Source organism: Drosophila eugracilis, unplaced genomic scaffold (genome assembly GCF_018153835.1).
Source record: "Drosophila eugracilis isolate 14026-0451.02 unplaced genomic scaffold, ASM1815383v1 contig_445, whole genome shotgun sequence".
NCBI lineage: Eukaryota > Metazoa > Arthropoda > Insecta > Diptera > Drosophilidae > Drosophila > Drosophila eugracilis.
In genome coordinates, this window is record NW_024573311.1 from 1,720,623 (window position 1) to 1,747,989 (window position 27,367).

Here is a 27,367-nt window from a genome sequence, read left to right on the forward strand (position 1 = left end):
ACTATACATTTTATTGTAGTATTAACTGAAAACAAATTTAAATTATAAACCAAATTTTCTGAATTCTTTAAATGCTTAGAATTGTTAGAATATAGCGCTGGTCACCTTTTATGACAAATTTTGTAATTCCAGTAATAATAAATTGGTAGTCACTCTTTGATCCTGCGTTCTGAACGCAAATAATTTTCCATCCCTGGTGATTTAGCGGGCAAAAGAATGCCAAAATGCTTATGTACGACTCTGCAGCCCTGGCACATAATTGCCATCCCTGCACGGCGCAAATGCAAAAGAAGTTAGCTCACAAATATTGTTAAAAAACCTTGTTAAATTCATTGGAAAATAAAAAAAATGGCCAACCAACAGTGCTAGAAGCAACAGAAATTAAAGCCGAATGCGTTTAACTCGCAAGAAGTGTAAGTGTGCAACAAGGGCCAGCAACATCGTGCCTTTTCTTTTGTGTTCGCGTTCGTTGTCTGCGCAAACGCTTGATTGACTTTTCGAGCGAGTGATGTGTTTCGCACGGAAAATGTGGTCAAAATTAAGATAAATCATATTTATTCAGGTATTATTTATTGGCCAATTAAGTGGAATTCGCATGGCAGCATGTTCAAAACTTTGTCTCGGAATCGAGCCATTGGCGGAAGTCTTTAATCACATTTCCTTGCCCTTTCCACTCTGCACAGCAGCTGCCTGCAAAAAAAGTAAGAAAAAAAGGAGGCAAACAAAACGGACAACGAGGAACGCTGGGATTCGGTCAGGAGTAAGGGTCCATATGGCCGTGAATTTTGGCGAAAGCTTATTGTAGCCGAACACCGGCAGTATTTAAAGTTTGTTCGCCAAAAGACGAGTCGCCTATAAGTCAAATTTCCAATTCTTACTCCTTTAAATAGTCTTATAGCTTACCACAAGAAATGTGAAAGAAATTCCAACTGGTTGCTGAACTTCAATTTGTAATTATTTTTTTGGTTTAATAATTTGCACAGATGTTTCCTGCACTTAGTCCTGCAGATGTTATTCAAATTATATATTTCATTTCAGTCAATGTGAGTGCAAGGAAGGTGACTTAAAAAGCAATACTTTTTGAAGACAATCGAGGAGGTAGATTTATAAATGTTTTTACCACACTGACAAATCCCGCATCGAAAGCATTATCGATCAGAATGAATCCGGCAGAGCTGCGATCGATGATGTGGATGAGTAGTCAGTACAACACGGAGCGCATAACACTGGAGGATGCGGCCACTCTTCTGGGTCATCCCAATGTTGGACTATCTGTCATGGAGGACCTCTCCGCCCATCAGCCAACTTTGGTGAGTGCAGACGGTTTGATTCAAAAGCCAATCTCTCAATTCGAAGACTAATAAATATAATATGTTATTAAATGATTGCCGGACAAAGAAAACTGTTGGTCTAAATGTGACCTTTTCGTTATATTTGATAGTCCTCGGAGTAGCAAACAAACCCAAATTCCTTAAGTTTCAACATGTACTCTTGGGGATTGGCCAAAATATTCCAAACTATCTTTTTTGTCTGTCTCAGTTGAAAAATTGGAATTCGTTTACTTATTTCTTCTACTTTCTTTTCTATGATTTATGTATTGGTTACAATTTTAAACTCGACACAAAAACACACAATACCAATGAACGAACCTCCACCTGAACAACCTCCAAACCCACTTTGCTCAACAAAAGGACATGAATCCGATGATGAGCCTCATGGGGGGAGATTTCTCTGGTCAGGCAGCAGCGGCTGCGGCTGCGGCGTTGGGTGTTCAACCGGGCACTCTGATTGCCACCAACTCCAACAACCTCTACGGATTCACCCACATGGGCGGCCTGCAGCAGCAACTGCTTCAGCAGTCGGCGGCCGCTGCGGTCTTTCAGAATTATGCGGAGGTTATGGATGCCGATGTGGACACCGGTATGGTGGGTATGGCTCCCCACGACGGAACTCTGATGGGCGTTGGTGTGGGCGAGGCGGTTGTGGATGACGACGACCATGTGTACGGCCAAATAGACGATGGTTACGACGATGGTGGATCGGGGTTAGAGCCCAAACAGGAAATAATCAACATCGACGACTTTGTAATGATGAATGAGGACAACAATTCTTACGATGGAACCGACTTTATGACTTCCTCGGACAAGGATATTTCGCAGTCCTCTTCCTCCTGCATGACTCAGTTGCCTGGAGGATTAGGCGTCTCAGGAGTTGAACATGATCTACTGGTACCATTGGGCGACGGCTTGCTCCATCACAAGCTGCTAGGCACAACTTTAGCCCCGGCGATGGGCTCACTCAATGGGAATGCCTTTGGAAATATTATGGTTAGCTCTGAAGCACCATGTGTGAGCTCCAGTAAGCAAATGCAGCGCACTTATAGCATTGCCAAGGGAGCCAGCTCCACCACAACCACCGCCAGCTGCAGTGCCTCAACCTCATCCGCATTGCGCACACAGCGCAAGACGCGCAAGATCGAACCCGTGAACAGGCCGGGACTGGTGCTGAAGACACCTATCGCCTACAAGGGCAACATTGACCCATCAGTGATCCCCATACAGAAAGACGGCATGGGTAAGGTTGCTCTGCGATAGGGTGGGTCGATTTTACATGAGGCGATTTCGGGTGCGGATTTTTATAGTCATAATAAAGTCATTGTTAATACCTTATATAATTTAAACTTTAAAAAAACTGCGCCCGCAACTCTTTTATAAAACAATCGACTCACTCTACACCATTTTTATTTCAAAGCTTATTATTATTGATTTACTCCTAGTTATAATTTTAGTTATTTTTTATTTTTGGTTTGAGTTTGTGTTGCTAGAATTTGGGTTTGTATGGCAGGGTAGCAGTAAAATGAAGTAAAATATTTATTAAATAACTTTCAAATATATATTTTTACAATTCGTTTAATTTTCTCCGCAGCTGTCTGTAAACGTTGTGGAGCCATTGGAGTAAAACATACCTTCTACACGAAATCGCGACGTTTTTGTAGCATGGCCTGTGCCCGAGGCGAACTCTATTCGTTGGTACTCAACAGCAAGATGGAGGGAGGTCAGGCTAGCACCAGTTCCCCAGCTCCTGGAGCTGGTTCAGAGGTGTCCGAAGATGTCTTGGCTGGTGAACAGCAGCAGTCCCAGTCGGATATTGAGCTTGATCTGCAGGCGGCACACATTAAGAATGCAAACTACCGTTTCCGTATTACGGATCAATCGAAGATCACCCAGTTAAATAGCTTTGGCGAACCAATGTCCCTCGGTGGCGACGCAGCTGCCCATAATGTACAAATGGCAGCGGATGAAACGATTGCAGCCTTGAATGGCGGAGCAGTCGGAGATGCTACTGCTCCGGGAGGCAATGATGAAGGTGCAGTCACACCCAACTCTTATTTAAGTGCAGCTCCAACGCCTAAAGCACTGCGGCTCTTTAAGGATGTCTACCCACAGGATGACCTGCCGCAAATACCTAAGTATGAGCGTCTACCTGTTCCCTGTCCGCAAATGGAGAAAATCATCAGCATACGGCGAAGGATGTACGATCCGACACACTCGTACGATTGGTTGCCCCGCCTTAGTAAGGAGAACTTTATCGCGGCTCCTGTCACCTGTTTTCCACATGCCCCCGGATGCGAGGTATGGGACAATCTGGGCGTGGGAATGAAGGTAGAAGTGGAGAATACAGATTGCGATAGTATCGAAGTTATCCAACCGGGCCAGACTCCTACCTCTTTCTGGGTGGCCACCATCCTGGAAATCAAGGGCTATAAGGCCTTGATGAGCTACGAGGGCTTCGATACGGACTCGCACGACTTCTGGGTGAACCTTTGCAACGCCGAGGTACACTCGGTGGGCTGGTGCGCCACCCGGGGCAAGCCCCTTATCCCGCCCCGCACCATCGAGCACAAGTACAAGGACTGGAAGGACTTCCTCGTTGGGCGCTTATCCGGTGCCCGCACTCTTCCCTCCAACTTCTACAACAAAATTAACGATAGCCTTCAGTCGCGCTTCCGCCTTGGCCTGAATCTCGAGTGCGTCGACAAGGATCGCATTTCACAGGTACGCCTGGCCACCGTCACTAAGATCGTGGGAAAACGTCTCTTCCTGCGATACTTTGATTCCGACGATGGCTTTTGGTGTCACGAGGATTCTCCTATCATTCACCCAGTGGGTTGGGCAACAACAGTGGGGCATAATCTAGCCGCACCACAGGACTATTTAGAGCGCATGTTGGGTAAGTTAATATTTCTTCTTTTAAAAGATGTTCCTATTAACACTTTGATTTTTTTCAGCTGGTCGTGAAGCCATGATAGAGGTTCATGAGGATGACGCAACAATTGAGCTGTTCAAGATGAACTTCACCTTCGACGAGTACTACAGTGATGGCAAGACCAATAGCTTTGTGGAGGGCATGAAACTGGAAGCGGTGGATCCTCTTAATCTGTCATCCATATGCCCGGCCACAGTAATGGCGGTTCTCAAGTTTGGTTACATGATGATACGCATTGATTCTTATCAGCCGGATGCCTCAGGGTCGGATTGGTGAGCTTTTAAAGCTATTGGTAAATCCAACGAAGAAATTAACAATTATCTTAATTTTTCAGGTTCTGTTACCATGAGAAGAGTCCATGTATCTTTCCGGCTGGATTCTGCTCTGCCAACAGCATTTCGGTGACTCCTCCAAACGGATATGACTCTCGTACGTTCACCTGGGAGGGATATCTGCGAGACACGGGAGCAATAGCCGCCAACCAGCATCTATTTCACCGAGTTGTGCCTGACCATGGATTCGAGATGGGCATGAGTCTGGAATGTGCAGATCTCATGGATCCCCGTCTTGTCTGCGTGGCCACAGTGGCGCGGGTGGTGGGTCGACTACTTAAAGTTCACTTTGATGGATGGACAGATGAATACGACCAGTGGTTGGATTGTGAATCGGCAGATATATATCCAGTCGGTTGGTGTGTATTGGTAAATCACAAGCTAGAGGGACCACCAAGAGTTGCACAGCAGCAGGCACCAAAGCCTGCACCAAAGGCCAAGATACAAAGGAAACGGAAGCCCAAAAAGGGAGCTGTTGGAGGCAAGACGCCAAATGAGAACAACACCCAGTCGGGTAGGTTTTATTCTTGAAGGTGGCATTGAACCTTATTATTACTGTATTTATCTGCTTTTTTATTCTAGTCAAATCCCGTACAATTGCTCTTAAGACTACGCCGCATTTGCCCAAATTGAGCATAAAACTAGAACTAAAGCCCGAGCATCACAATGCTGCCTTTTATGAGAATAATCAACCCGAGGAAGAGGGCGATGAGGAGGATCCTGACGGGGATGGCGATGTCGATGGAGACGGAAGTACCAGTCACATCTCCGAACAGTCAACTACACAGTCATCTAGTGATCAGATCGCGGGATCAGGCAGTGGAAGTGGATCCGCCTCGCTGGTAACTCTCGCCACGGGCAGCAACAAAATGGTAATGAAATCTTCCACTACTAAATCACCTGCGCCACCAACTGTGGGCCGCAAAGCCACTAGCTACATTGCGGTGAGTACTTAGCGGAATAATAGTGCGTAGAGTCATCCATCTAGCCAGACAGATCGCCTGCTCGCCTGCCTGCCAACTTGCCCGCCTGAAGCCCAGCTCATGCATCAAAACGAAAGGACCTCAAGGCACAGTGGTTTTAAAGTTCACAAGTAATTCTTAACTTGGTTATTTAACCACCGTGCCGAGGGTCCGTTACACAATTGCATAAATGTATATAACCAAAATCGTTCATAAAAACGCCAATTTGTATATAATTTGTTTACGCACTGTTATTTTTGGTACTTGCAACCACAACAACCCAACCACATCCAACTGTCTCCTCATCCGTCCTTAACCTTTAACCTTTCATACCTTTTAAGACGTTTTTACTAATAATGATTGATTGTAATTCGTCCAACTGTAGAACTCCTCTGCGACGAACAATAAGTACATTCCGCGTCTGGCCGACATCGATTCCAGTGAGGCGCACTTGGAGCTGGTGCCGGATTCCTGGAATGTGTACGATGTGTCCCAATTTCTTCGGGTCAACGACTGCACAGCCCATTGCGATACCTTCAGCCGGAACAAGATTGATGGCAAGCGACTGATGCAACTAACCAAGGACGACATAATGCCATTGTTGGGGATGAAGGTGGGACCGGCGCTGAAAATCTCAGACCTCATTGCCCAGCTTAAGTGCAAGGTTAATCCGGGCAGGGCCAGATCCCACAAGACCAACAAATCTCCGTTTTTATAGTGCGCGGACCTTAATTTTTATAATGCGAAACGAAAGTTATCACCGATAAAAACACACTTTTATACGTGTATATTAGTGCTTATGAATATAGGATATATATAACGAATATATATATAAATATTGAAGTATTTTGTTAGCACTGAAAATCGAAACACAAACGTTGCCTAGAATGGATCAAGCATCCATGATACAATTGTATAACTAACTCAAGTCTCACAGCGCGTTATTTTATACCGATAATATATATATCGTAGATCATAGCCGTACGCTCATGTTATATCAGTCAGAGTTCTATATCATACAACTGTATAGTGATCATTGAATTGGGGACAATTAAATTTTTTTATTTACGCATATTTTTGTAAAAGTAAAAGCAATGCATGCAACACATATATTTACATATATATATGAGGATTGTATAGCATGGAATTGTAAATTGTACATAAGTTTCGTCGCCGACCATAGAAGACCCAAGAATATCGTATTTTTTATAGAACCAAGCGCAAGCAAGCAACAGGCAGCATGCCTAGGATACCCGTTCAGTCGTAAACCGAGTAGTTGGAATCACTCCTAGTCCTTAAGACAGCGCGGTCTCTCGCTTAAGTTCTTTCTGGAATCACTTACAACTCGGCAAGGAGAGCATTATTGGCATAGGGAATACTTTTGAAGGCAACCTTAATTATAGAATATGTATCTAGATAACCTTAAGGTACCAGCTAATGTCAAAATACATTAATAAAACCGAATTCAAAATTGCAAGTAATGAAATAAAGCGTTAACTTAATTGGTACTGGGCTTATGTGGCGATAATGATGAAATACAACAAAAAAAAAAAAACAACTTTACCCCAAAAATACTTTTAACCCAATAATAATAATATTCAAAAATTCTCGAAATGCATTTCATCGTTTTTTAAGATTGGTTTATATTCTGAATATTAATACACTTTTATGACATATAGACTAACTTCTTACTGCTAAGTTTACACTGCGTTTGGTGGCTATATATTTATGCTAGTTTTTGATTAAACATTTTAAACACGCACACCAAATGTCAAACTTGTATTTTATATTCTTAAAATCAAATCTGATGTGTGTGCGAGTGTAATAATGTTGGAAAATAGTTGCCATAACCGATAGAATTAGGAAAAGAATGGGATAACACAAAAAGTAGAAAAAGGATCATGTACAATACAAATTAAGGGCGAGTGCTTATATACAGAGTGTTTGTGTCTAGTTCTCAACTAAATTATAAGTGTTGTTTTTTCTTGTTGTAGTTGCATAGTTATTAATTTTATACGCTTAAATCTAGATTTAAAGTTGAGGCGCTACTTCTCTTTGAATACAAAGAAACCCTGCTCTTTAGAGGATTTTTCAACTTTCCGCTTATCTCTTTTTCGTTTATCTAAAAAGGCCTCAATAACAACTTAATATAATAAAATACTAACATTTACAGCGTTTCGTTTTGAAGAGATAATAAATAAACTAAGAGCTTTTAAAAAAAATATCAAAACGGAAGGGGCGTAGGGGCTAAGGTGTAAAGCAACGAGGGTCAGATGTCTAAAGCCTCGAATTGAGTAATCTAGTGGTCCTAGTTCCGGTTTCGTTTCTTCGGAAATTCCATGAAACCGATATTGAAAAATACTTCAATTCGGATTTCACTATACTTCTTGGGAATGAAATTGGTAACATGGCCTTCTGCTTCGATTTCGGAGCTTCTCTGGACATTGTTTCTGTTGTTTACAAGATGGTTTAAATTGCATTTAAAATAAATACACTACACTATTAGCAGGGCTAAAATTACGTTTACACAGTTGCTAACTGCCCTGGAGGCGGACTCTCCTCTGATCTTTCTATTTGGGTTTGCTGGTCATTTTCTTCGCTAGGTCGTCTCTTCTTCAGGGGCGGAATTTCCATCTGAACAGTGGGTGATGGGATGGCTGTTGCCTGGTTTTCTAGAATGCAAGCGGGTCTTTTCTGGCCGGGACTGCTGTTGGAGACAGGTTCGTCGCCTCCATTAACAATCTCGGTGACTATGTGAGCCTCCAGCGATGGCGGGAGCAATGGGGACAACGGAACAGCGTTCAGATCACAAGCGTCCTCATCGTCATCCTCATAGTTTTGCGGTACATTGCCAAAAAGATCACCGTGCCTATTGTCGCCTCTTTCTTCCTCCTCATCTTCATCATCGCTGTAATCGTTGTCCCAGAAAACCTGAGCTCCTGGGAACACATACGAATAGTTGTTGGTGTGGGAATAAAATGTTCCAGGTTGCAGTCGCTCAGCGGCCGTTTGTCGCTTGCCCCTTTGTTGTGGAATGGGCGTCAAGCTGGGCGCCACTGTCTTGGTCTCCTGAACAAGATTGCTGGGACGCACATAGCTGGGAGTGGCTTCGTTGTCGCACTGTTCGATGCCGCTGTCCTTAGAGGAATCGATGGAAAGGTGGCGATAGCTTTCAACCGTTGTTGGTGGGACTCCGCCAGCCAACCGATCACAGCTGAGGGCGGTGGTCTCATTTAGCTCCACAAGTATGTCTGTTTTAATGCGTTCAATAGCAGCCGCCTCAGCGGCAGTGGAACGCTTGCTACTCGTAAAAGTGGAGGATTCAAAACCGCTATCCGAGCAGGTGCCAGCTGAACCCAGAATGTAGTCCGCCGAACTATTGGACTTAAGAGATTGTGTATCCGTATCTAGTTGCGATTGCCGCTCGCTCTCAGAACTGCAGTGGCGGTGGTGGTGTAGGTGGTGGCTGACATGATGATGGTGGTGATGATGATAGTTCTGTGGAGGCATTAGCTCCTTGCTTTCGTTAAGCACCGACTCATCGCAGCACAGCTGCCGCCAGCAGTCGTCGTTGCCTGAAAGCCTGTGACAAATCTGGTTGATGATCACATCGGAGTCGCCCAGCAGCTCCACATCAAACTTCAAGTGATGCAGCTGCTCTCGATTGATGAGAATCTGTGGCACTGTTGCCGGGATGCTGCTGGGAATGTGGGCCACGGGTCGCACTTTCAGGGAGGATCCGATCACGATCAGGAGATCGCAAACGTCCTTGTCGGTGGCCATGACCGTGTGGTACTCATCCGGAAGACCTGTTGGCAATAGGAAAAGCAAACACAGGGCACGCCAATTAGAAAATTGTTAATGCTACAATAATACGCTTTCTGATCATTAACTTAATTCTAGCTTTTATTAAAGTTGTAAGGTATAAGAAACAATTATTTAAACGACACCTACCCTCTCCAAAAAAGACGATGTCCGGCTTCATGATGCCGTTCTCAACCAGCTGACGCAGTTCCTCTTCAGTAACGGCTACCGATGCGTCCACACTCTGCTCCTTGTTGGGCTGGCACTGTGGGCACACCGGAATCCGCTGTGCAAAGATATCCGCTCGCAGAGCGTCGGCGTTGCATTTGAACCTGCACTTGGTGCACGAGGCCGTTGAGAAGGAGCCATGACACTCGATCACCCTTTGGATTCCCGCCACTCGCTCGAGAGTGTCGATGTTTTGTGTGTAGTTGCGCAACAGTTTGCCCTTGGTCTCCAGCATCTTGATGAAACGATGGCAAGGCGACGGCTGGAATTCGCCAGGATATATTTCGCGGGCGAACTTGTAGAACGGTCGCGGATCCCGCTTGAAATAGTTGATATCAAACATGGCCTGCGGATCAGGTAGATCGGGGAAGTCATGGGCCAGCCGCGCATATATGCCATTGGTTGAACGAAAATCTGGTATGCCGCAGGAAACAGAAACCCCAGCTCCAGTGAGCACAATGATCTTCTGTGATTTCTTTACCAGATTGATGACATCATCAAAGGTGTTCACCGATGACAGCTTGTTGCGCCGCTTGGGCTCGTTCAACAGGTGGGCTAGGTAATCCCACAGCACAGAGTCATCGGTGTCAGCCGCTAGTCCAGTGGCAAAGTGCGGCATAATGCTGGCAATTACCTGGCGAGGCACACGGCCTGTGTAAAATTCTCTTTGTAGCCAACGCAACTTGCAATCGGGACCAACGGAGGATGAGGAGCAATCGGAACTGGAGTCCTCATCCTCGTTGCTAGTTCCGGTGACCTCTTCCTCATCGTCATCCTCCTCCTCCTCGTCGTCTTCCTCTTCCTCGTCCTCCTCTTCATCCTCGCCCAATGGCTTTAGGGGCTTTTTGGTTTCTTGCTCCAAATTGGCGCCATTTTCTTGTTCTTCCCTGGCTGCCAATGTTATTGTTTTGATTTCACCATTTGCTTTGCCAGCAAGTTCGCTGGTTGCTGTTGTTGCCTCTGCCTCTGCCGCCGATTCTGCTTCCGTAGACGTTGGGGCCAGAATTTCGGCGCCAAAATCAAACTTGGCCGGTGGATAGAACTGTGAAGCGTCAGGAACCTGGTCGCCCAGATCCTTGGCCTTAATATGGCCCAGGCGAATTTCCTCGTAATTTTCCATCATTTTCCCCAACACACACACGCGCGCACACACAGACTTACAGAGAGAAAACTCTCGTCGTTGGTGGTGCTGCTGCTGCTTCTTCTTGCTGCGCGAGTGTTTCCTCGGTCTCTCCGCTTTGCGCTCTCGCCTTGTCCGTTTTCTCCGCTCTTTCGTTGGTACACACAAAAATTTTTACGTCGTCAGCTTCGCACCCATTTGGCTTGATTGAAAAAATTCTCCAGCGATCGTTTGGCGGCGATTTTTTTAGCCAACTTGACTTTATTTTACGTATTTTCACAAAATTTAAATTTTAAAAAAAATTCCGATCCATTTGAGTGCGATTTTTTCGTAATTTTCGAGCGTAATTTCTGGAAAATTTTCCGATGAAAAAGCAAGATGGCACGTAGCTGCGCCTGTATGTGTATGTGCGCTTGTGGAAGTAAATCGGGTGGGACCCTGACTCGTCGTGCCAAAGGTACTAACGCGTTTTCGTATGGAAAGTGCCGCCCTCATGACTCATTTCAGTATATTTATAGTATTTTATGCGTTTTCACGTTGCCATTACGTGATTATACAGTAAGCACTGTAAATGATGAAATACATTTCGTTATCTTGTGAAAAAAGATATTAAATATATAAGCACTACAAAATATTAAGCCCCTAAAAACCTCAACATCTTTTTTAATTAAAAATAAACTTATTATTTGAACATAAAATTGGTTTGCTATTATATTTATTCTCTGTTTTCAGTTATAAATTGTCATAGTTTTAAAGCTGGAAAACTTTGAAAATAGTTGAATTAATTTAAAATTAAATCTTTTTAATACATACCCAAAATAAAAACAGTTAAATGGCAAAACAATCTCGTTCAAAAGAAGAAGACCAATATTCAAGAACATTCTTTCAACCCCAGAGATTACTGTTTCCAAAATATACGAGTTTTTAGGCGTTATTTTTTGGTACTTTCCCCATAATTTACGTGTTGTTGCTTTACTTGGTCACACTCGCTAACCAATATGACTTGAAAATATTGTCATAGATACATTGTTAAATAAATAAATAACTTGTACTCTTACGATGTACAATTATTTTAGTTTGTAGGGGGGTTAGGCTGCATTAGGACATGGACAACTTAAATTTATATGAAGTTCTCGGAGTGGCTCCGGATGCAAGCGACGAGGAAATAAAGAAGGTAACTGGTTTAATTCGATTTGTTGGTAAATAATTTGTGTTGGCCTAAATCTAATAGAATTACCGAAAATTGGCCAAAGAATTCCATCCAGATAAGAATCCCGATGCAGGCGACAAATTCAAGGAAATATCCTTCGCTTACGAAGTACTGTCAGATCCCGAGAAGCGGCGTATCTACGACCGTTACGGACTAAAGGGCCTTCAGGAGGGCGCAGACGGATTCTCAGATGCTTCCGAGTTCTTTGCCCAGTGGTTTCCGTTCGAAAGAGTCTCAACCGGGGGAAGGGGCAGGCGAGAGGGCAAGGTCGTCATTAAGGTGGAGTTGACGCTGGAGGAGATCTACATCGGTGGAATGAAGAAGAAGCTAGAGTACAAGCGTCAGAAGTTGTGCTCCAAGTGCAATGGAGACGGGGGACCCAAGGAGGCTCGCGAAAGCTGTGAGGCATGCGGCGGAGCCGGCAGGGCCGCCGCCTTCACCTTCATGGGTCTCAGCCCCTTTGATGCGGTAACCACAAGTTTAAAAACAACTTATCAACTTCAATTTAATAAGTAAATGGATTTTCATTCAGACCTGTCCAGCTTGCGATGGTCGCGGTTTCACCATAAAGGAAGACAAGAAGTGCAGTCCTTGCCAGGGTAGCGGTTTCGTGGAGCAAAAAATGAAACGAGACCTGGTCGTCGAGCGGGGTGCACCGCACATGCTAAAGGTTCCCTTCACAAACGAGGGCCACCAGATGCGAGGCGGCGAGTACGGGGACCTGATTGTAATCATCGCCCAGAAGGAGCACACACTTTTTCAACGTCGCCATGCCAATTTGTACATGCAAGATTTAGAGATTAATATCACGGAGGCGTTGTGCGGCTACAAACATTGCTTTAAGCACCTAGATGGTCGTAATGTTTGCTTACGCACGAACCCGGGCGAAGTCTCTGCAGAACAACCAAATAAAAATGGTGCGGGGCAGCGGAATGCCTGTATTTAACAAGGCCACCGAAAGCGGAGATCTCTACATGAAGTTTAAGGTTAAGTTTCCCGACAACGACTTTGCCACAGCTCCGCAGCTGGCCATGCTAGAGGGCTTACTACCCCCTAGACCGCAGGTAGTGATTCCCAAAAACGCTGAGGAAGTGCAGATGACGGACTACAAGCCGCAGCCAAGGCAGCATGAAGAGGATGATGGACAGTCACCACATTTCGAGGGCGTGCAGTGCCAGACGGCTTAGTGCCTGTGGTTGTGGCTCCTTCAGGCGCGGTTTCTCTGCCTCGATCTGTGGCTGATCCTGGGCACATTCGGCGTAGATGAAGTCTGCTTCCTGGTGCCGCTGCTCGTCTTGATATGCATAGTATTATTTTTCATACAGGAATGTTTGCTGTGAAAAGCACGTGATCTAAATTCGTAGTACACATTATTATCTGAGACTCAAGCTTAGCTGATTTGATCTTCAATAGGAGTGTCATTAAAACACATTAGCCACGCAAAATTAATTGTATGCTAACACTATTAACTACATATTTATTATTTTTTTTAGCTGAACTTTCCCCCTAATAACAATAAACAATTACATATATCACTGTATAAGGGATAAATCTTCTCGTGTTAGGATTAAACTAAAACCTGTTTTCCTTTGTTAAATTGTTTAAAAAACAAAATGTTACACTTAAGAATTTGTTAGATGCCTTTATTGACTACATACGCAATTTAAAATTGTTGTTCATTTGAACTTATTGGTTTTAATTTATGTAAATTAATTGAATCTGACAATGGCATAAAATAGTTAAAATGAGTGCACGATTATCGCGACCCTAATCGCTTTCCGTAGACTCTGGAGATTCGTCACCGCTTGTCGTTTCCTCTGAATGATCATCATCCGGCTTCGTCAAATCCAGAGGCGACTCCTTAGACATTACTTGAGAATCCAAGGTAATACATTTTTTTGAATTTCTGAGCCAATGAGTGCCATTGGCTGCTTGAGACGGGTTTTCCTTGTGGGAATCACTAAGATTAATATATGCTTCTTTGTCCATGCTGCGTCTACCCACCAATCCGTCCTTGGGCTTGCTTAAATCTAAAGCCGAGGACGAAGAAGCACTATCTAACATTTCAATGGGCACTAGATCGGCTGTAACTTTCTCCTCTGCGTCTATGGAATGGTGCTCCGCCAGCTTCTGTGGTGGCATCGCAATCATTTCACCAGTACGCATGCTTTTGGTATCAGCTACCTGATCCGCAGACACCTTCATCAAAGTTAGATACTGATTGTATTTCGCATAATTGCGCCTCCCAGTTTCATCGTTCATTAGCACCTGGGCCTGATTATGGGACCTATCTCGGATAGCCTTCAAGCGGATGTGTTTGGTGATATCCCAGCGCCAGTTGGAACGATATGCGCACAGAGAGCATTCAAAGGGCTTTCTGTTCAGATGGCCCACGATGTGGACATGGAAGCGCGAGGCAGTGGCTGCCCAAAATGTGCAATGGGGGCACTTAAAAACCTTTTTTAACGGCGCTAAATCATCGGTTTCATCGGGCAAAACCTCAGTGACCTGGATAAAGGATTAGAAAAGGTATTTATAATTATTTGAGAATAATGGGAAACTAAACTGAACTTACCTCCCCATAGCCAGGAGCTGTTTCCACACCGCAATAACTAAGATCAGTAGGAGCACTGGGCAAGTCATCCTCCTGAAGATCCTCCTCCCCGTTTAGAACTGCCTGCAATTGAGTCGTGTTGCGCAAAGCCGGGGCACAAACTTGGAGATGATTGATCAACTCTATGGCATTACCCATCCGCTTTTGGCAGTGGGAGCAAACGATCCCTGGAAGCTCCGTCAGCGTAGAGTCCGGTGCTGCAATGGGAGGAGAGACTTTGTTCGCATCTGGCTTCCTGGACCCACTTGCCTGTTGATCCATCTGATCGGCTGCCTCATCTCGGCGTTTAGTGCTCATTTGGAGACCTATAGTGGGCACATGATGGTTCAACTCATGTATAGTTAGGGACTGCTTGATATCAGTGCTAAAGTCACAGGCTGAGCATTTGAAATGTCCATGGGCACCATGGTTCTTGGTGTGGCGGTCCAGATTCCACTTGTAGGGTGTGTGGAAATCACAGGAGCTGCACTTAATCAGCGGCATTGAGTGGTACTTAACGTGCTTTTTGAATCTGGCCCGAATGGGGGTACTATACGAGCACTTCTGGCACTGGAACTGCTGCACTCCTGGCGGCAATTCCAAGGTATCCGGCGAGGGACTTTTTGATGGCTCCTCGGAATCGGAGCTGCTGTTATTCTGTTCCAATTTCTGGGGCTACTGTCTGTTTCGCCGGCATCAACTTGGTTTGGAACTCATAGGCCATGGAGAAGATGTTGTCGTGGCTATCTACGATCTGTTGGAGTTGTAGCATCTCTTGCTGTCTGTTGTAGGCGTGGACACTGGCCAGCAGCTGCTGCTCCTGCTGCTGCAGTTCGTTCTTCAGCTGGTCCAATGGCGGCCCATTCTGTAACATCCGCAGCAGGGTAGGATTAATGTTTGGACCAGCCGTAGCCTGCACTTCGATGCTTTCCTCTAGTCGGCGCTTGCGAACTTCTCTGGAAAGGTTACGCTTGCCTCGCATCTGGACACTGGATCCAGGCATTGCGCCACCATCATCGGAGCAGCCATGTACCATTTTCATGTGCCGCACAAGCTTTTGGAAATGCCGCGAGGCGTAGAGACACAGCTTGCACTCATTAATCACAATCCGCTCGCCATGGACGTCGCGAAGATGGGAGAGATGACTACGGGGATTTTGGGTGAAGAATGCACACTGGTTGCAGCTATAGTTGCGCCGTATTTTGCACTGAGGAAGCTCCTCCTCATTAAGGGAAGGTATATTTTCTGACAGTCCGTTTTCTACATTTTCCTTGGTGAAGTCTACAGGAGCAGTATTTCCCAAGGGAGCAGAACCAGGTAACGGTAGGGAATAAGTATTCATCCTGTATTGTTCCAGTTGGCGTTCTAGGGCATCCGCAGCCATTAAAGGCTGTATATCATGAATCATTTTGAGATCCATCCCCACTGCATTTTCCGTGGATGACTGATACAGCGGCGCACCATTTACCAAACTGCGCACCACCAATTGATCTCCTGAACGTTCCACCATGGATGGCAACTCCATGATTAGCTTAAACGCCAAAAATTTTCTTTGAATTTTTCTTTCACAGAATTTTTTTCTCGTTTCTCGTGCGATAGCTGCCGTAAGACTGAGCCATTTTTTCGGTGGTGTCAGGTTTGACTTTTTCCCTTTTTGCTAGGGCTACTATGTTCATTGGTTAACTGCCAAAAAATAGCTTAAGCTTCATGGTTACCAGGGCTATTTTGATTACTATTTTGACTTGGGCTCTGTTATAATTTATTATTATTTTAATTTTACTTATTGGTTTAGCAAGAAAAAAATACATTATAATAAAAATAATTTAGATTACGTGATTGTGGGCAGAAGATGCGGTTTCTTATCTTCTTGTTCCGGTTCAAAATTCAGTTCAGTTGGTTCAGTTTTCCATAAATGTTTTTTTCCCTCATTAATTTTCAGAAAAAAAAATCCATCCTACATTGTAGGTACTCGTTTTTAAAATTTACTAAATAAAAATTCTGAAAAAAATAAAAAACGTCTAATTTCTTTCTTATATTTCAATTTCATTATTTTAATATTAATATTTAAATATAAACAATTTTTCTATACATTTTTAAAAGCAGCTACGGCTGGCATCTCTACATCCTGTGCAATATGGAGTGGTAGCAAATCTATCCAAATTTTAGGATCCCCACCTATCTCGTGGATGGTAAAGTTGAATAGAGGCGGCAGCGGATAGCCATTGGGCATGCGCAGCTCCAGAGTGTTCATGACGCGCAGTTGGTCGTACGAACGGTGGCTACAAGCCTCCAAGGGGGAGATTCTGGCAGAGAATTCGTAAATAAGACATGAATTCAGTAGATCAGAAAAGTCCTGTGGTACGGCCACATTCAGTAGCTGATCCCAGCAAGGGCGATTGGTCATAAGACGCACGGATTCTCCACATTTCGTACGGATTTCAGGAGCTCGTTCCAAGCCATTGCTGCCCAGCATATTAATAATTAATTTAAGCTGCTTTCGATCGTGTTTTTGGCTCGCAAAGAGAGGTGATCCCTTGAGCAATTCAGCCAGGACGCAGCCAGCACTCCAGATGTCAATGGCACAGCTATAGTGCTCATATTTGGCAAAGAGTTCGGGAGCACGATATAATCTCGAACAAATGTAACTTAGGCTGGGCTCCTCGGGAACCATGAATTTGGCGCTGCCAAAGTCACTTATTTTAAGCACCATCTTCTGATGATCCATCAGCAGATTTTCGGGCTTTATGTCCCTGTGGCAAATGCCTAAGGAGTGAATATAACCTAATCCCCTAAAGATTTGAAACGAAAGGATACGGGCATAAATAAGAAGTTCTGGGTGACCTAACTGCGGTAGGTGATCCCTTATATAGTCCAAAAGGGTCATTGGCATCCACTCCATAACCAGCATGATGTAATTCATAGGGGGATCTCCCAGGGTCACTACGGAGTGCATGATGAGCCGTATAATGCAACTGTGCTCCACTAGCTGCTCCATTATCTCAGCTTCTCGCTGACAAAACTTTGGGATTGTAAAGGGTCTGCTTAACCGCCACCATCTCTTCGGAGTCATCCAATTGGGCCTTGTATACCTGACCAAAGGATCCACTCCCAATCAGTTCTTTAATCTCAATCTTCGCCGGATTAGGATCCGAACTACGGAGTCCAATGGCATAAGTTGAGACCACCGAGTCGTTGGGAATGATAAGAGGAACTTGTTCCTGTCGCTGCGATTGACGTTTCCGGGATTTCTGCCGGTTTTCTTTATTCTCTGACCAAAAAAGGGTTAAAGGAAAATAATGAATCCGAGATACAAAATTTCACCCAATCACACATTTCTCACCCATTTTTTATAGAATAAAACTACGTACACAAATATTCTGAATTATTTTTACAAAAACCAAATTATGACTTCAAAGGAATACGGGGAAAATATTGCACGTCAATATTCTTGTTTCAAGAAGGCATTGCCACCTGGTCGTGATTTAGAAAAAGTGTTGTAAAAAATGAGTTGAAAATTAGAAAAAACTGTAATGGTGGTAATCCTTCCGAAATATATGAATTTTTTAAAGAATGTGGAAGTTCAATTTTTAAATAACTTATATAGAAACAGCATAAATTAAATAACAATATTTTTTAATGTTTTATTTGAAATACAAAAAAAGTTTTTTAATGGAAGAATACAGAGTAATGTGTGCAAATAAATCAAATTAGCCAGAATTAAGTCTGTTGACAAAAATGTGTTTCTGTTTTATAATAAATGTTGATTGCAGGCTCGTTTGTAGCTCGTTGGAATTGCATTAAAATAAAACCGAAAGTGGAAAAAAAGGACTCAAATATTCGACACATTTGTTTCGATTTTGTTTTGCCAACGGAAATCCAAAAGTGGATTATGTTTATGGTGCAGCGACTTTAATGCGATAAAAAGTCGGTCGTCGGTTCGAGCCATTATCATTTCCGCTCTAGCCCGCACTCTTTCTATAGCTCTTTCTCTCTCTATTTAGACTTCTCTTTCACTCCTTTGTTCGGTGCAAAAACTTTCACCCTCTCATACGTCCCCTTGTGTCAAAGTTTATGGGCCATGCATTTGCGGAAATGTCGCCTGCCAGTGTATTCTCGCTTTTACTCTGCGGTTCAGAGTTGGAATTCATGTAATTCCATTAACACAGACAACTTCCGCTAGAAGAGAAAATGGCCGAACACTCACACTAATGGCTGAAACGTGTGCATGAGTATGTGTGTGTATAAGTGGGCGGGTTGGATTTGGGTGGGTGGCTTGTTTTCTCGAACGGATTCTGTGGTGGAATCCTCGGATAGTGTTGATTCTGTGGCTGTTCACGGATAAGTCTAAATAGGTAATAGAGAAAATATTTTATATACTCGTATCTGTTAAAATTAAGATCGATTATAATATTTAAGTTAAGTTTCCACTGAAAACGATTGCATACTTTATTAACCGTAATGGAGATTTACCCTGCCGAAGGACCTCACACAAATACATTCCAGGCTAAAAAGAGATAATTATATAATATATATTTTTTCATATTTTTTAAGTTATTTATGACTTTTTTTTAAACGACTTTAAACTATTTAGCATATCTAGCTGAAAATACCAAGCCTAAACTAACATAACTGTCCCACTCCAGGATTGGCATCCTTTTGCCAGAGAGCCTAGGCGACATTAAAATTAAATTCCGAGATTCAAATGGCATATTTTACGATGGCATAAATCTGTCTCTGAGCAACAGGTTCTCATCAGTCCCTTGCCACCACATTTGCCCGTAAAATCTCCATGGGAAGCAATGAAAAACTTCCAAACGGAAATGACTGTCAGGCCAAAAGTGCGGAGCTTCGCCCATCCGGCCAGACATTTAGGATATCCGTTTAAACAGTATTTTCGCCCTCCTCGCTGTATATCTATCTATCCTTTTTTCCGGCTTTTAGGGATTTTATTTTCTTTTTCGAAGAGGATGTCACAAGGGGGGGTGGGGGGAGGGTGCTGAAGCATCCATTGCAATTCTAGAGGATTTCTGGGGAGCTCCAGCATTATAATTACAAAGTGCCTGGCTCAGATGGTTTCAAATGGATGTGCTCTAGAAGGTTCGATATGTGTCTGGGAACATTTCGCTAGTTTCATGCAAATTAGACATCTATTGCATTTATCCAAAAAGGTCTTAAAGGTCTTAGCCGGTGCGTTCATAAATCAAACCGCACATGTGGCCACTCAAAAAGTTCACTCCCCCATTTAAATCGGGTCATTTATCAATATTTGAACTCCCACACCCCCACTTGATCAGCTTTTTTCCTCCCCCTCCCCCTCCCCCTCTCTCACTCTCTATCTCTTTTTGAACTCGGAAGCGTTGGCATTTAATGTGATTTGTGTGCAACCCGTTGAGAGATTCGAAATCGACAGCATATGCGATTGGATTTGAGTTCATTTTGATGCAACATTTTGTGCCAATTTTGGGTATAAAATGGAATAATGTGGAATTAAATAATTGGCATAAATTTCTTTTTATGAATTTCATGAATGATATTTTTTTGTGATGGTTAATAATAAATTAAATGCTTTTTATAACCTAGTAATTTTCAATATGAATTCTTTGTAATGAAAAAGATTTATATGAGATTATTGAATATTATTAATTAACAATAAGCTGTAAGTAGTTCTTTTGTCTTCAGTGGAAAACTAAGATTAACTCTAGTATAAATATTTATATTGGGAAGTACCCTTCAGGTGGAGAGCATTCTTCGGCGCTGCTCAATTGGAAAACGTGCCGTATTCGGTTTTCGTGGCCAAGCACTTGACGTTTCAAAGCCAATGGCTTAATGGAAATTCGCGATTCGTGGGAAAAATCTTTCAATTGCAGTCGCCCCCCTCTACCAGAACAAAAAGCTGTTTAGACTTACCCACTGTATAATTAAGCAAGATTTGAATGAGTGGGGAATGGGAATGAGCTACGAGAGTCGCGCCTGCTACCGCCCACCATAACAAATTGAAAAACTCTCGATGCACTGGAAAAAATCTTATAGGCCATAATTTCTATAATCCACAATATAGTTTCATTTTTATATAGTTTTTATTTGTAGTGATTCTTATATATCTAACCCATATATTATTTGTTTCAAGTTTAAAATAATTATTAAATTTATTTAATAAGTTTAAATGTTATTCCACATTTATTCTCTCAGTGCTGGAGGTTAGAACTTGGTCGAATACTTGCTGGTTTGGACGTTGTTTGGTTGCTGCTTGGATTGTCCCGATGCTTGTCGGGTATATAGATATAGTCACACCTTTGCGATGCACTGCGGTCTCGGTCTCGGACTCGACCTTGAACTTGGTATTAGATGTGAAGCTCTCCAAAACCGGTTAACGGCTCTCGGAGGCTCTTTGTACTGCAAATTAATGGGTAAAGCGCAAGAAATCGGTGACAAGCACGAGGCAATGCCAACAACAAAAGAGCGTCTTAATGAAGGGTAAACTGGAAAAACAATTGCACGCTGGCAGGCAGGCAGTCTAGTTGAAAATATTCAAAAAATTTCCATTTCAAATGAGGGTACTAAGAGATTATTTGCTTTGATTTTATATCGATAAGATAGTCTTATTCAATTTTATTTTATATAATTCCCTTACATTTTTCGCTCAATCTGTTAAAGTCAACATTGAACTTTCACTTACCATTTAAATTCAATTTAATAATTTTCCTTGTTATGAAAAAAGGGGTTTTAATTAAAATTTAATTTACATTTTGAATAGAAAAGCGCCCAGCGATTAGGGTATGGTCGGGCCATTAAAGAAACACTTGCTATGCAGTTACAATTCTAATTGAAGGACCAGCCATTAAAATCCCGAGAGGGGGCCCCCAAAAGCTCTTTCAAAGCAGCCGCAGGCGCAAGAAAAACAAAAAGGAACCCCTTTAGAAGAGTGACTCGACTATTGCATACCTGAAAAGCGCATTATAAATATGAAATTGGTTTGGTTTAAGGCCAATATGTAGAAAAAAAAATTTAAAAAAATTTGATTTATTACAAAATTGTGTAAAAAGAAAATACCTTTCTTTAAGTTCGGATATACTAAGCTTCTGTACTATTAATGGGTATACTAAATATTTAAAAAATAGCAGCAACACTCCGACACCAACATGTTGCGCCCCGAAGAATTTTGCTGTGGCATGTGCGGGTTTAGGGGTGGTAAAGGGTGCTGGAAAATAACAGGAAGCCGGCAAGGAAACCACATCAGCCAGCTTAGACCTTATTGTTAATTGCACAAAAAGCTACTTAAGCCACAAGTCTTATTTACATAACTCTATGAAGGATTTGCAGTGTGGAGAAAGAATTTTCATCTTTAAATTTCACTCAAAATAATAGAACAACAATAAAGTATAAAAGAAAAACCAATATGATGTAGATTGTTTGCTAAAAATATTAAAAGTATAAATAGGCTTATGAACTTACAAGCTCTCTTTTTGGGGCTGCTCGATTTATATATGTATATTTTTACGACCACGCCCCCACAGCCTTACACGCACCAACCTGTTGACCGCCAAAAAACCTATTTAACTTAACGTGCCATGCCACGCCCACCATTGCGTGAGTGCCCCACGGGCGGCACCAAAGTTAAGCGCTGCAAAAAGCAGATAATTGCACGTTGGTGGGAAAAAAGCCAGAAACCGGTTTCGGCTGCCTCCTGACTTCCAACTGGCCTGCTGCTTCATGTGGCTGTGGCCAAAGACAACTGCAATTTGTTGCCATTTGCTGTTGTCGCCCCTTTTGAAGATCCAAGAACCAGGTCAAGGTTGCTCTGCGGCTGCGAAGATCATAATCGCGTTGCGATCAAACATGTTTGCTGCGAACTGGGAACGGACCAAAAAACTGTTCCCAGCTACTACAGTCGAAATTCTTTAAATCGAACCATAAACTTTAAATTATGAATGATATGTGAAATTTTGATAGAAATTTAATGGGTAAAAATAGATTTTATAAGTCAAAAATAAATTCATATACCTATCTAATCTCTTTTAGTGCTTTTCACAATATGGTAAGTTGCCCAGTTTATAAAACACATACTTAAATATAAATCATATGATTAATTATTTTAAAAGCAGTAAGTGCAAGCTACAGAATCTTTAGGCTTGCAAAAATCAAGTTTGGAAAGATTGACTGTATGGCAAAAGCTCAAGCTTTAATAATTCAAACTGACAGTCGCCAACAGGTAATTTTCGTGTTTTCGGGGAACAAGAAACGAATTTCTTCGCTTCGCCCTTGTTTTATCGTACAAATCGCAATCGACTTGCAAGTTGCTCTGTATTTTTAAGGCTGTTTTTAATTGTTTCGACTTGTTTACGAGGTGGTCGGGGTTCAAGAGCTCGGTTCCAGCTGGCTGACAAATGCAGTCGCAGACTTAACAAAAAAAAGAATAACAACAGAATTGCCGAAAAAAACCTAATTAGTCATATGAGCTGTGAACCCTGTAATTAGAGCTACCTGTTAAGGCATCAGATTTTCATAATTTTTGGCAATTTATATGCAACGCTTGGCTGCATTGCGACATGATATGATATGAGAAGCCAAATCGCTTTGTCCGCCCATCTCGTTGGAGTTCAATAAACCTGCCTACGAAGAGCCAGGGGTAGTCCCTGGTCCCGGGGGTCAGATGATCATCAAGAACAGTAGTGGTAGTAGTAGCCGCATTATATCGGCATCAGCACTTCCTGCTTGGAGTTAATGGCGTTTTAACATGCATTTTAAATTAAGTGCGGGCCACACACTTAAGTCTTAATGTCATAGCCCTGCTTACTAAGTGCATTAGTCGCTTGCTGATTAATCATACGCAGTGTTGAGCGATTAAAAAGAGCAAAATCTGAAAGGAGAGAGCCGGGATGCATGTTTATTCCACAAAAATGTATTTGTTTTGCATCTAATCCCCTCTGACATTTATCGGTCGAACATCGAAAACGTTTAAGCTTGAAAACAAAGTCAACTTGTTTTGCTATTCGAGGGTATTGAACCTAAACGATTTAAATACAAATTATTCTATCGCATAAAATGCAATATTCAACACGTATTTTTGATGCGCAGCAACATTTCTGACTAAAAACAAACGAAATTACCTTTTGCATATTTATGAAAGTCCAAAACACAAAAACTATGACATTATAAATAAAACCCATATTTGCATATGAAAATAAATACAATTCGAGTAAAAGTTTTATATTGGAAATACAATTTTTAAATTGAAAACACGCAAAGGTAATGAATGAATTTAGATTATTAATTAAAGAACTTATTCTTTAACTCCAGTTGAAATTTCAAATTAATTTGGTTCCTACGAGAGACTGTCAACTAATTTTTTAATTAAGCTGCTGAACACCTTTTGGAGTAATTTGCATTTTCAAACAAATCGAGGGACATATTTTACCTGATTTACTCAACTACCAGGCGTAGGAAGAAGACTCTCAATCACAGCTTGGGCAGACATTCGCTTGAGCAAATAAATCTCGCTGAAGGCGTCCCAAAAACCATCTGTCGTATACGCAATGTCCGCCAGGACTTGGCCGAAATTGATGCGACTTTTAGCCAGCTGTCTGGGTCTTCAACTTCAACTGTGTGTGTGTTTGAATTTTCATGTCTATTAGTTGGCTTTAAGCTTTCGGATTAGACTAATTTGATTGCCTAAATGCTTTTGCCCGGCAGGAATTAATAGTACGACGAACACATTAATGTGCTGGAAGCTTGAAATCTGTCATTAGTCGACTGGCAAGCATCTTAGTTAGTTAGTTTGCCACAGCTGCAGTGTCATCAGCATCGGGATTTTGGTCTATTGGCTGGAGCTTAGGCCTATGCCACACACTTTTGAACAACTTTCGAAAACACCTCCGTCAAGTGCCGGAATGTTTTCCACTTTTGTTATTTAACCTGGCTGGAGCTTCTCTGCTCCCTGCCCTTCCAGGTACTTTGGGGTTTGGGATGGCTTCGTGAGTTTTACACGAATCACGATGACTATGGGAAGTTTTTTATAAATAAAATATATGCAATAGAAACCTTTGGGCTCTTTACAGGTTGCCCATCTCTAGGAACCTTTTTCGCTTAGAGCGCAGTGAACTATTCCCTTAATAAGCGCAATTGACATTTCAAGCAGCGGCAGCGGGAAAAGCCGGGAAAGTGGGTGAAAAGTGCCGGCTGTAGGAGAGACACCGAGGAGACAATTTGGCCAAACAAAGTTGCCAATCGAATCTGGTGAAAGGGCGAAGGATGTTCCTGTGCATTCTCCGTGGCAGGCGGAAATGGGTAGAGATCCTTCTCCTCCTGGTTGTGAGGCAGCCAGGCATAAACATGGACATCCCATGGGGGCATCTGCACTCCTGCTGCCACCAGACTCCGGACTCCGGGAACATTCAATGGAGCATTAAACTGTCCAAAATCAAACGAAACGAGCGCCAGAGAGCGCAAAAAAATCAATAAGCCCTGGATTTTTCAACTTTAAACAGGATACATGGGAATCGCTGGACCAGATTCTGGATTTCTTTTTTTTTTTACTGTTTCACGTTTCGGTTCAGTATGTAAGTGAGTTGGGGGCGTGGCCACAACCTGGCAGGCGTCATTAAAATTTCATTGGGTGTTTACGACTTTAAAACTGTTGTAAAAGTTCACTTTAATGCCGTTTCCCTGTGGCCGAAATAACAGCTCAACTTTAAAACCAAAACGCTTGTGGAATGCCAGCGAAGAGTATCTATTGAGGCACATTAGCCACGGCACATTGTGCCTACTAATGAGCTCGTTTATGGCAGACATCCGCATCCGTATCCGCAAAAAAACACAGGACTAAAGCGAAAAAAAACAAATGTCAGTCACTGGTTTCGGTCCAAAGGCCTCTGTGTATCACATACACCTGAGTCGCAAGTCTGTGGGCCAGACTCCCTGGTCTCTGGGCCATTTTATTTGCTCTTCCCTTCCTTTTTTTTATGGCCCACTGCAGGATATTATGGGTTTTGTCGTGCAGCTTAGTCCTGGGGTTTCGTTTCGTCTGGTCACATAATCTTCTCTGGTTTTAAAGCCTCAACTTTGTTGTCCTACGAGCAGGCGTGCTGAGTGACGTAATCTGGAATATTACTTCCTTATGGCCGGGTGTAAACTAATAAAAGCGGATGTATAAAAGCTATAGAGTTGGAAGTTATTTCAATTGGAAATTAGGTCACGATTCGTCGGATTTGTGCAGATTGCTGGGGTTATGGGTGCTATTTAGCCCTTGAACTGCAGTTTACTAAGTAAGAGCTAATACAATACATTATACAATTTTCAACTACGTTGGATATTATTATGGAAGAATATCCATCTAATTTGACTTTTATTCTTGTTAATATGGTTAAGGAGTATTTTAAACTGTTTTAAGACAGTAGATGAACATATTAGTTTTTCTTATTAATTAAATTCAGAAATGAATTAAAGAATCACAAAATTAAATCATTTTACCAGAAAAATCGAAAATAGAGTGTTTGAAAGTCTTAAAGGACCTTAAAACAGAAACCCATCTTCTGTTAAGTTCCTGTTCAGTGTGTGTTTTTCGGTTTGGAATGTCGGTTAGATTTCCGGTTAGGTGCACACGTCAGTGCGCATACGTTCAGATATTCTTGCCATTTTATTACCCTTTTTTTTTTGTTTGTTCAAGAGGGTTTTCCCTCTTATCTTACCTTGGCATTTGCCAGCCGCTATTAACATGAAAATTATGTGTAATCGCCGGGATGTGAAAAGGGTTTTTCTTTGCCCACTAAAGTGAGCACAATTTGGCTTGCTAGAAAGATAAGATAAGAACCCGAACTCTTTAAGTTTTGCTGTAGATTAAGTGAGTTAATAAGCTGCTTATTAGTTCGATTTTTGTGTGTATGTCAGTCTTCTTTTGGGCCTGCTTTCGCTGTAGGCCAAGTTTCTGTGACATCTTGTTGATGTTACAAAACTTTGCAATTAAATGCGCCTTAAGACGTTTGGGACATGTCATGTCACAAGACCGAAATCCATTAAAAATTGTCTTAGGTATTTTCGCCGGCCGGCCCTTGTGACCATGCCCCAAACATAGTTCAAGATTTCACATTAAGATAATTCCAAGGAAATACCAAAAGCCGCCTCGTCCGGCGCCGAAGACATCAATTGACAGTTTCGTTTCGTGTTGGCCAATGAAAAAAAAAAATCCACACAGCAGATACAACCTTAATTTGCTTGGGGATTTTATTGGTGTTAGGCCGCACTGAAGGTCTGCAAAATAAAGAAAAATATATCCAAATAAATATTGTTTTTTTTTTTTTGCCAGGTAGAAATTGGCAGCGTGACCGATACACAAGTTAGATGACCATTCTTCGGGGAACTAGCAGCCAGAACCACACCCTTTGAAATATAACGCCAGGCGAACTGATTTAGCTTGAAGATACATACCTATAACCAATACAAAATCACTTTTATTTATTAAGTAAAAATGTAATAATTTTATTACTTTAACATAAAGAATAAAGGGCTATTACTTTAACAGCGACTGCCTTCGGGCCTGGCTTTTCGATCACGTCTTGTTTGCCAAAAGAGAAGTGAAAATCCAGCCCGTCAATGTTTAAGATCTCATTAACTAAATGCAGCCGACAATATTACGAGGGCTCCCTGCCATATCACTCATAAAAGATCAAACTGCAGAGAAGAAATCTTTAACTGCAAAACGTTTTTGAGGTCACTAATTGTCTTTGTACACTTCGGACGCGTCTCCATTTCATGGAGATCTTGGGTGCGGCTCTCTATATGATATGTATGAAATTCTTTTTTATTCGAATGCTTTTTACCGTAAGCCACTTTTACTTTTTTGGGTTTTCGTCTTAAATA

General features: G+C 42.3%; 6 protein-coding genes across 10 annotated transcripts; 2 read left to right on the plus strand and 4 right to left on the minus strand.

The window, feature by feature from the left end:
* Positions 1-67: 67 nt before the first annotated feature.
* Positions 68-532, minus strand: LOC108107917 (the record flags this gene model as incomplete). The annotated part of the gene is given in 3 exon segments (XM_041819086.1): positions 68-268; positions 358-408; positions 410-532. Coding segments are annotated over 3 exon segments (375 nt in total), but the record flags the coding sequence as incomplete, so codon positions are not given.
* On the plus strand, positions 230-7,037 carry LOC108108182 (polycomb protein Sfmbt). 5 transcript variants are annotated; one of them, XM_017216131.2, is made up of 8 exons: positions 230-413; positions 1,039-1,310; positions 1,692-2,574; positions 2,926-4,230; positions 4,289-4,538; positions 4,601-5,112; positions 5,181-5,542; positions 5,946-7,037. In XM_017216131.2, the coding sequence occupies exons 2-8, from the start codon at positions 1,161-1,163 to the stop codon at positions 6,276-6,278; spliced, it is 3,795 nt and encodes a 1,264-aa protein (XP_017071620.2). In that variant the 5' UTR covers positions 230-413; positions 1,039-1,160; the 3' UTR covers positions 6,279-7,037. The 5 variants fall into 5 exon arrangements, with proteins under 5 accessions (XP_017071620.2, XP_017071645.2, XP_017071637.2 ...); XM_017216156.2 differs by having other exon boundaries at positions 231-413; positions 5,181-5,470; XM_017216148.2 differs by lacking the exon at positions 230-413 and adding an exon at positions 532-701.
* Positions 7,038-7,183: 146 nt separating this feature from the next.
* LOC108108212 (NAD-dependent histone deacetylase sirtuin-1) lies at positions 7,184-11,339 on the minus strand. The gene is made up of 2 exons (XM_017216178.2): positions 9,515-11,339; positions 7,184-9,369 (listed from the first exon to the last, which is right to left on the minus strand). The coding sequence occupies exons 1-2, from the start codon at positions 10,713-10,715 to the stop codon at positions 8,084-8,086; spliced, it is 2,487 nt and encodes an 828-aa protein (XP_017071667.2). The 5' UTR covers positions 10,716-11,339; the 3' UTR covers positions 7,184-8,083.
* Positions 11,340-11,693: 354 nt separating this feature from the next.
* On the plus strand, positions 11,694-13,494 carry LOC108108449 (dnaJ homolog subfamily A member 2). The gene is given in 4 exon segments (XM_017216506.2): positions 11,694-11,886; positions 11,944-12,390; positions 12,455-12,814; positions 12,816-13,494. Coding segments are annotated over 4 exon segments (1,170 nt in total). The 5' UTR covers positions 11,694-11,817; the 3' UTR covers positions 13,110-13,494.
* A 193-nt stretch (positions 13,495-13,687) lies between these two features.
* LOC108108438 lies at positions 13,688-16,249 on the minus strand. The gene is given in 3 exon segments (XM_017216495.2): positions 13,688-14,430; positions 14,498-15,187; positions 15,189-16,249. Coding segments are annotated over 3 exon segments (2,283 nt in total). The 5' UTR covers positions 16,041-16,249; the 3' UTR covers positions 13,688-13,689.
* A 349-nt stretch (positions 16,250-16,598) lies between these two features.
* Positions 16,599-17,859, minus strand: LOC108107909 (glycogen synthase kinase-3 alpha). The gene is given in 3 exon segments (XM_017215729.2): positions 16,599-17,531; positions 17,533-17,783; positions 17,856-17,859. Coding segments are annotated over 3 exon segments (1,188 nt in total).
* Between the last annotated feature and the right edge of the window lie 9,508 nt (positions 17,860-27,367).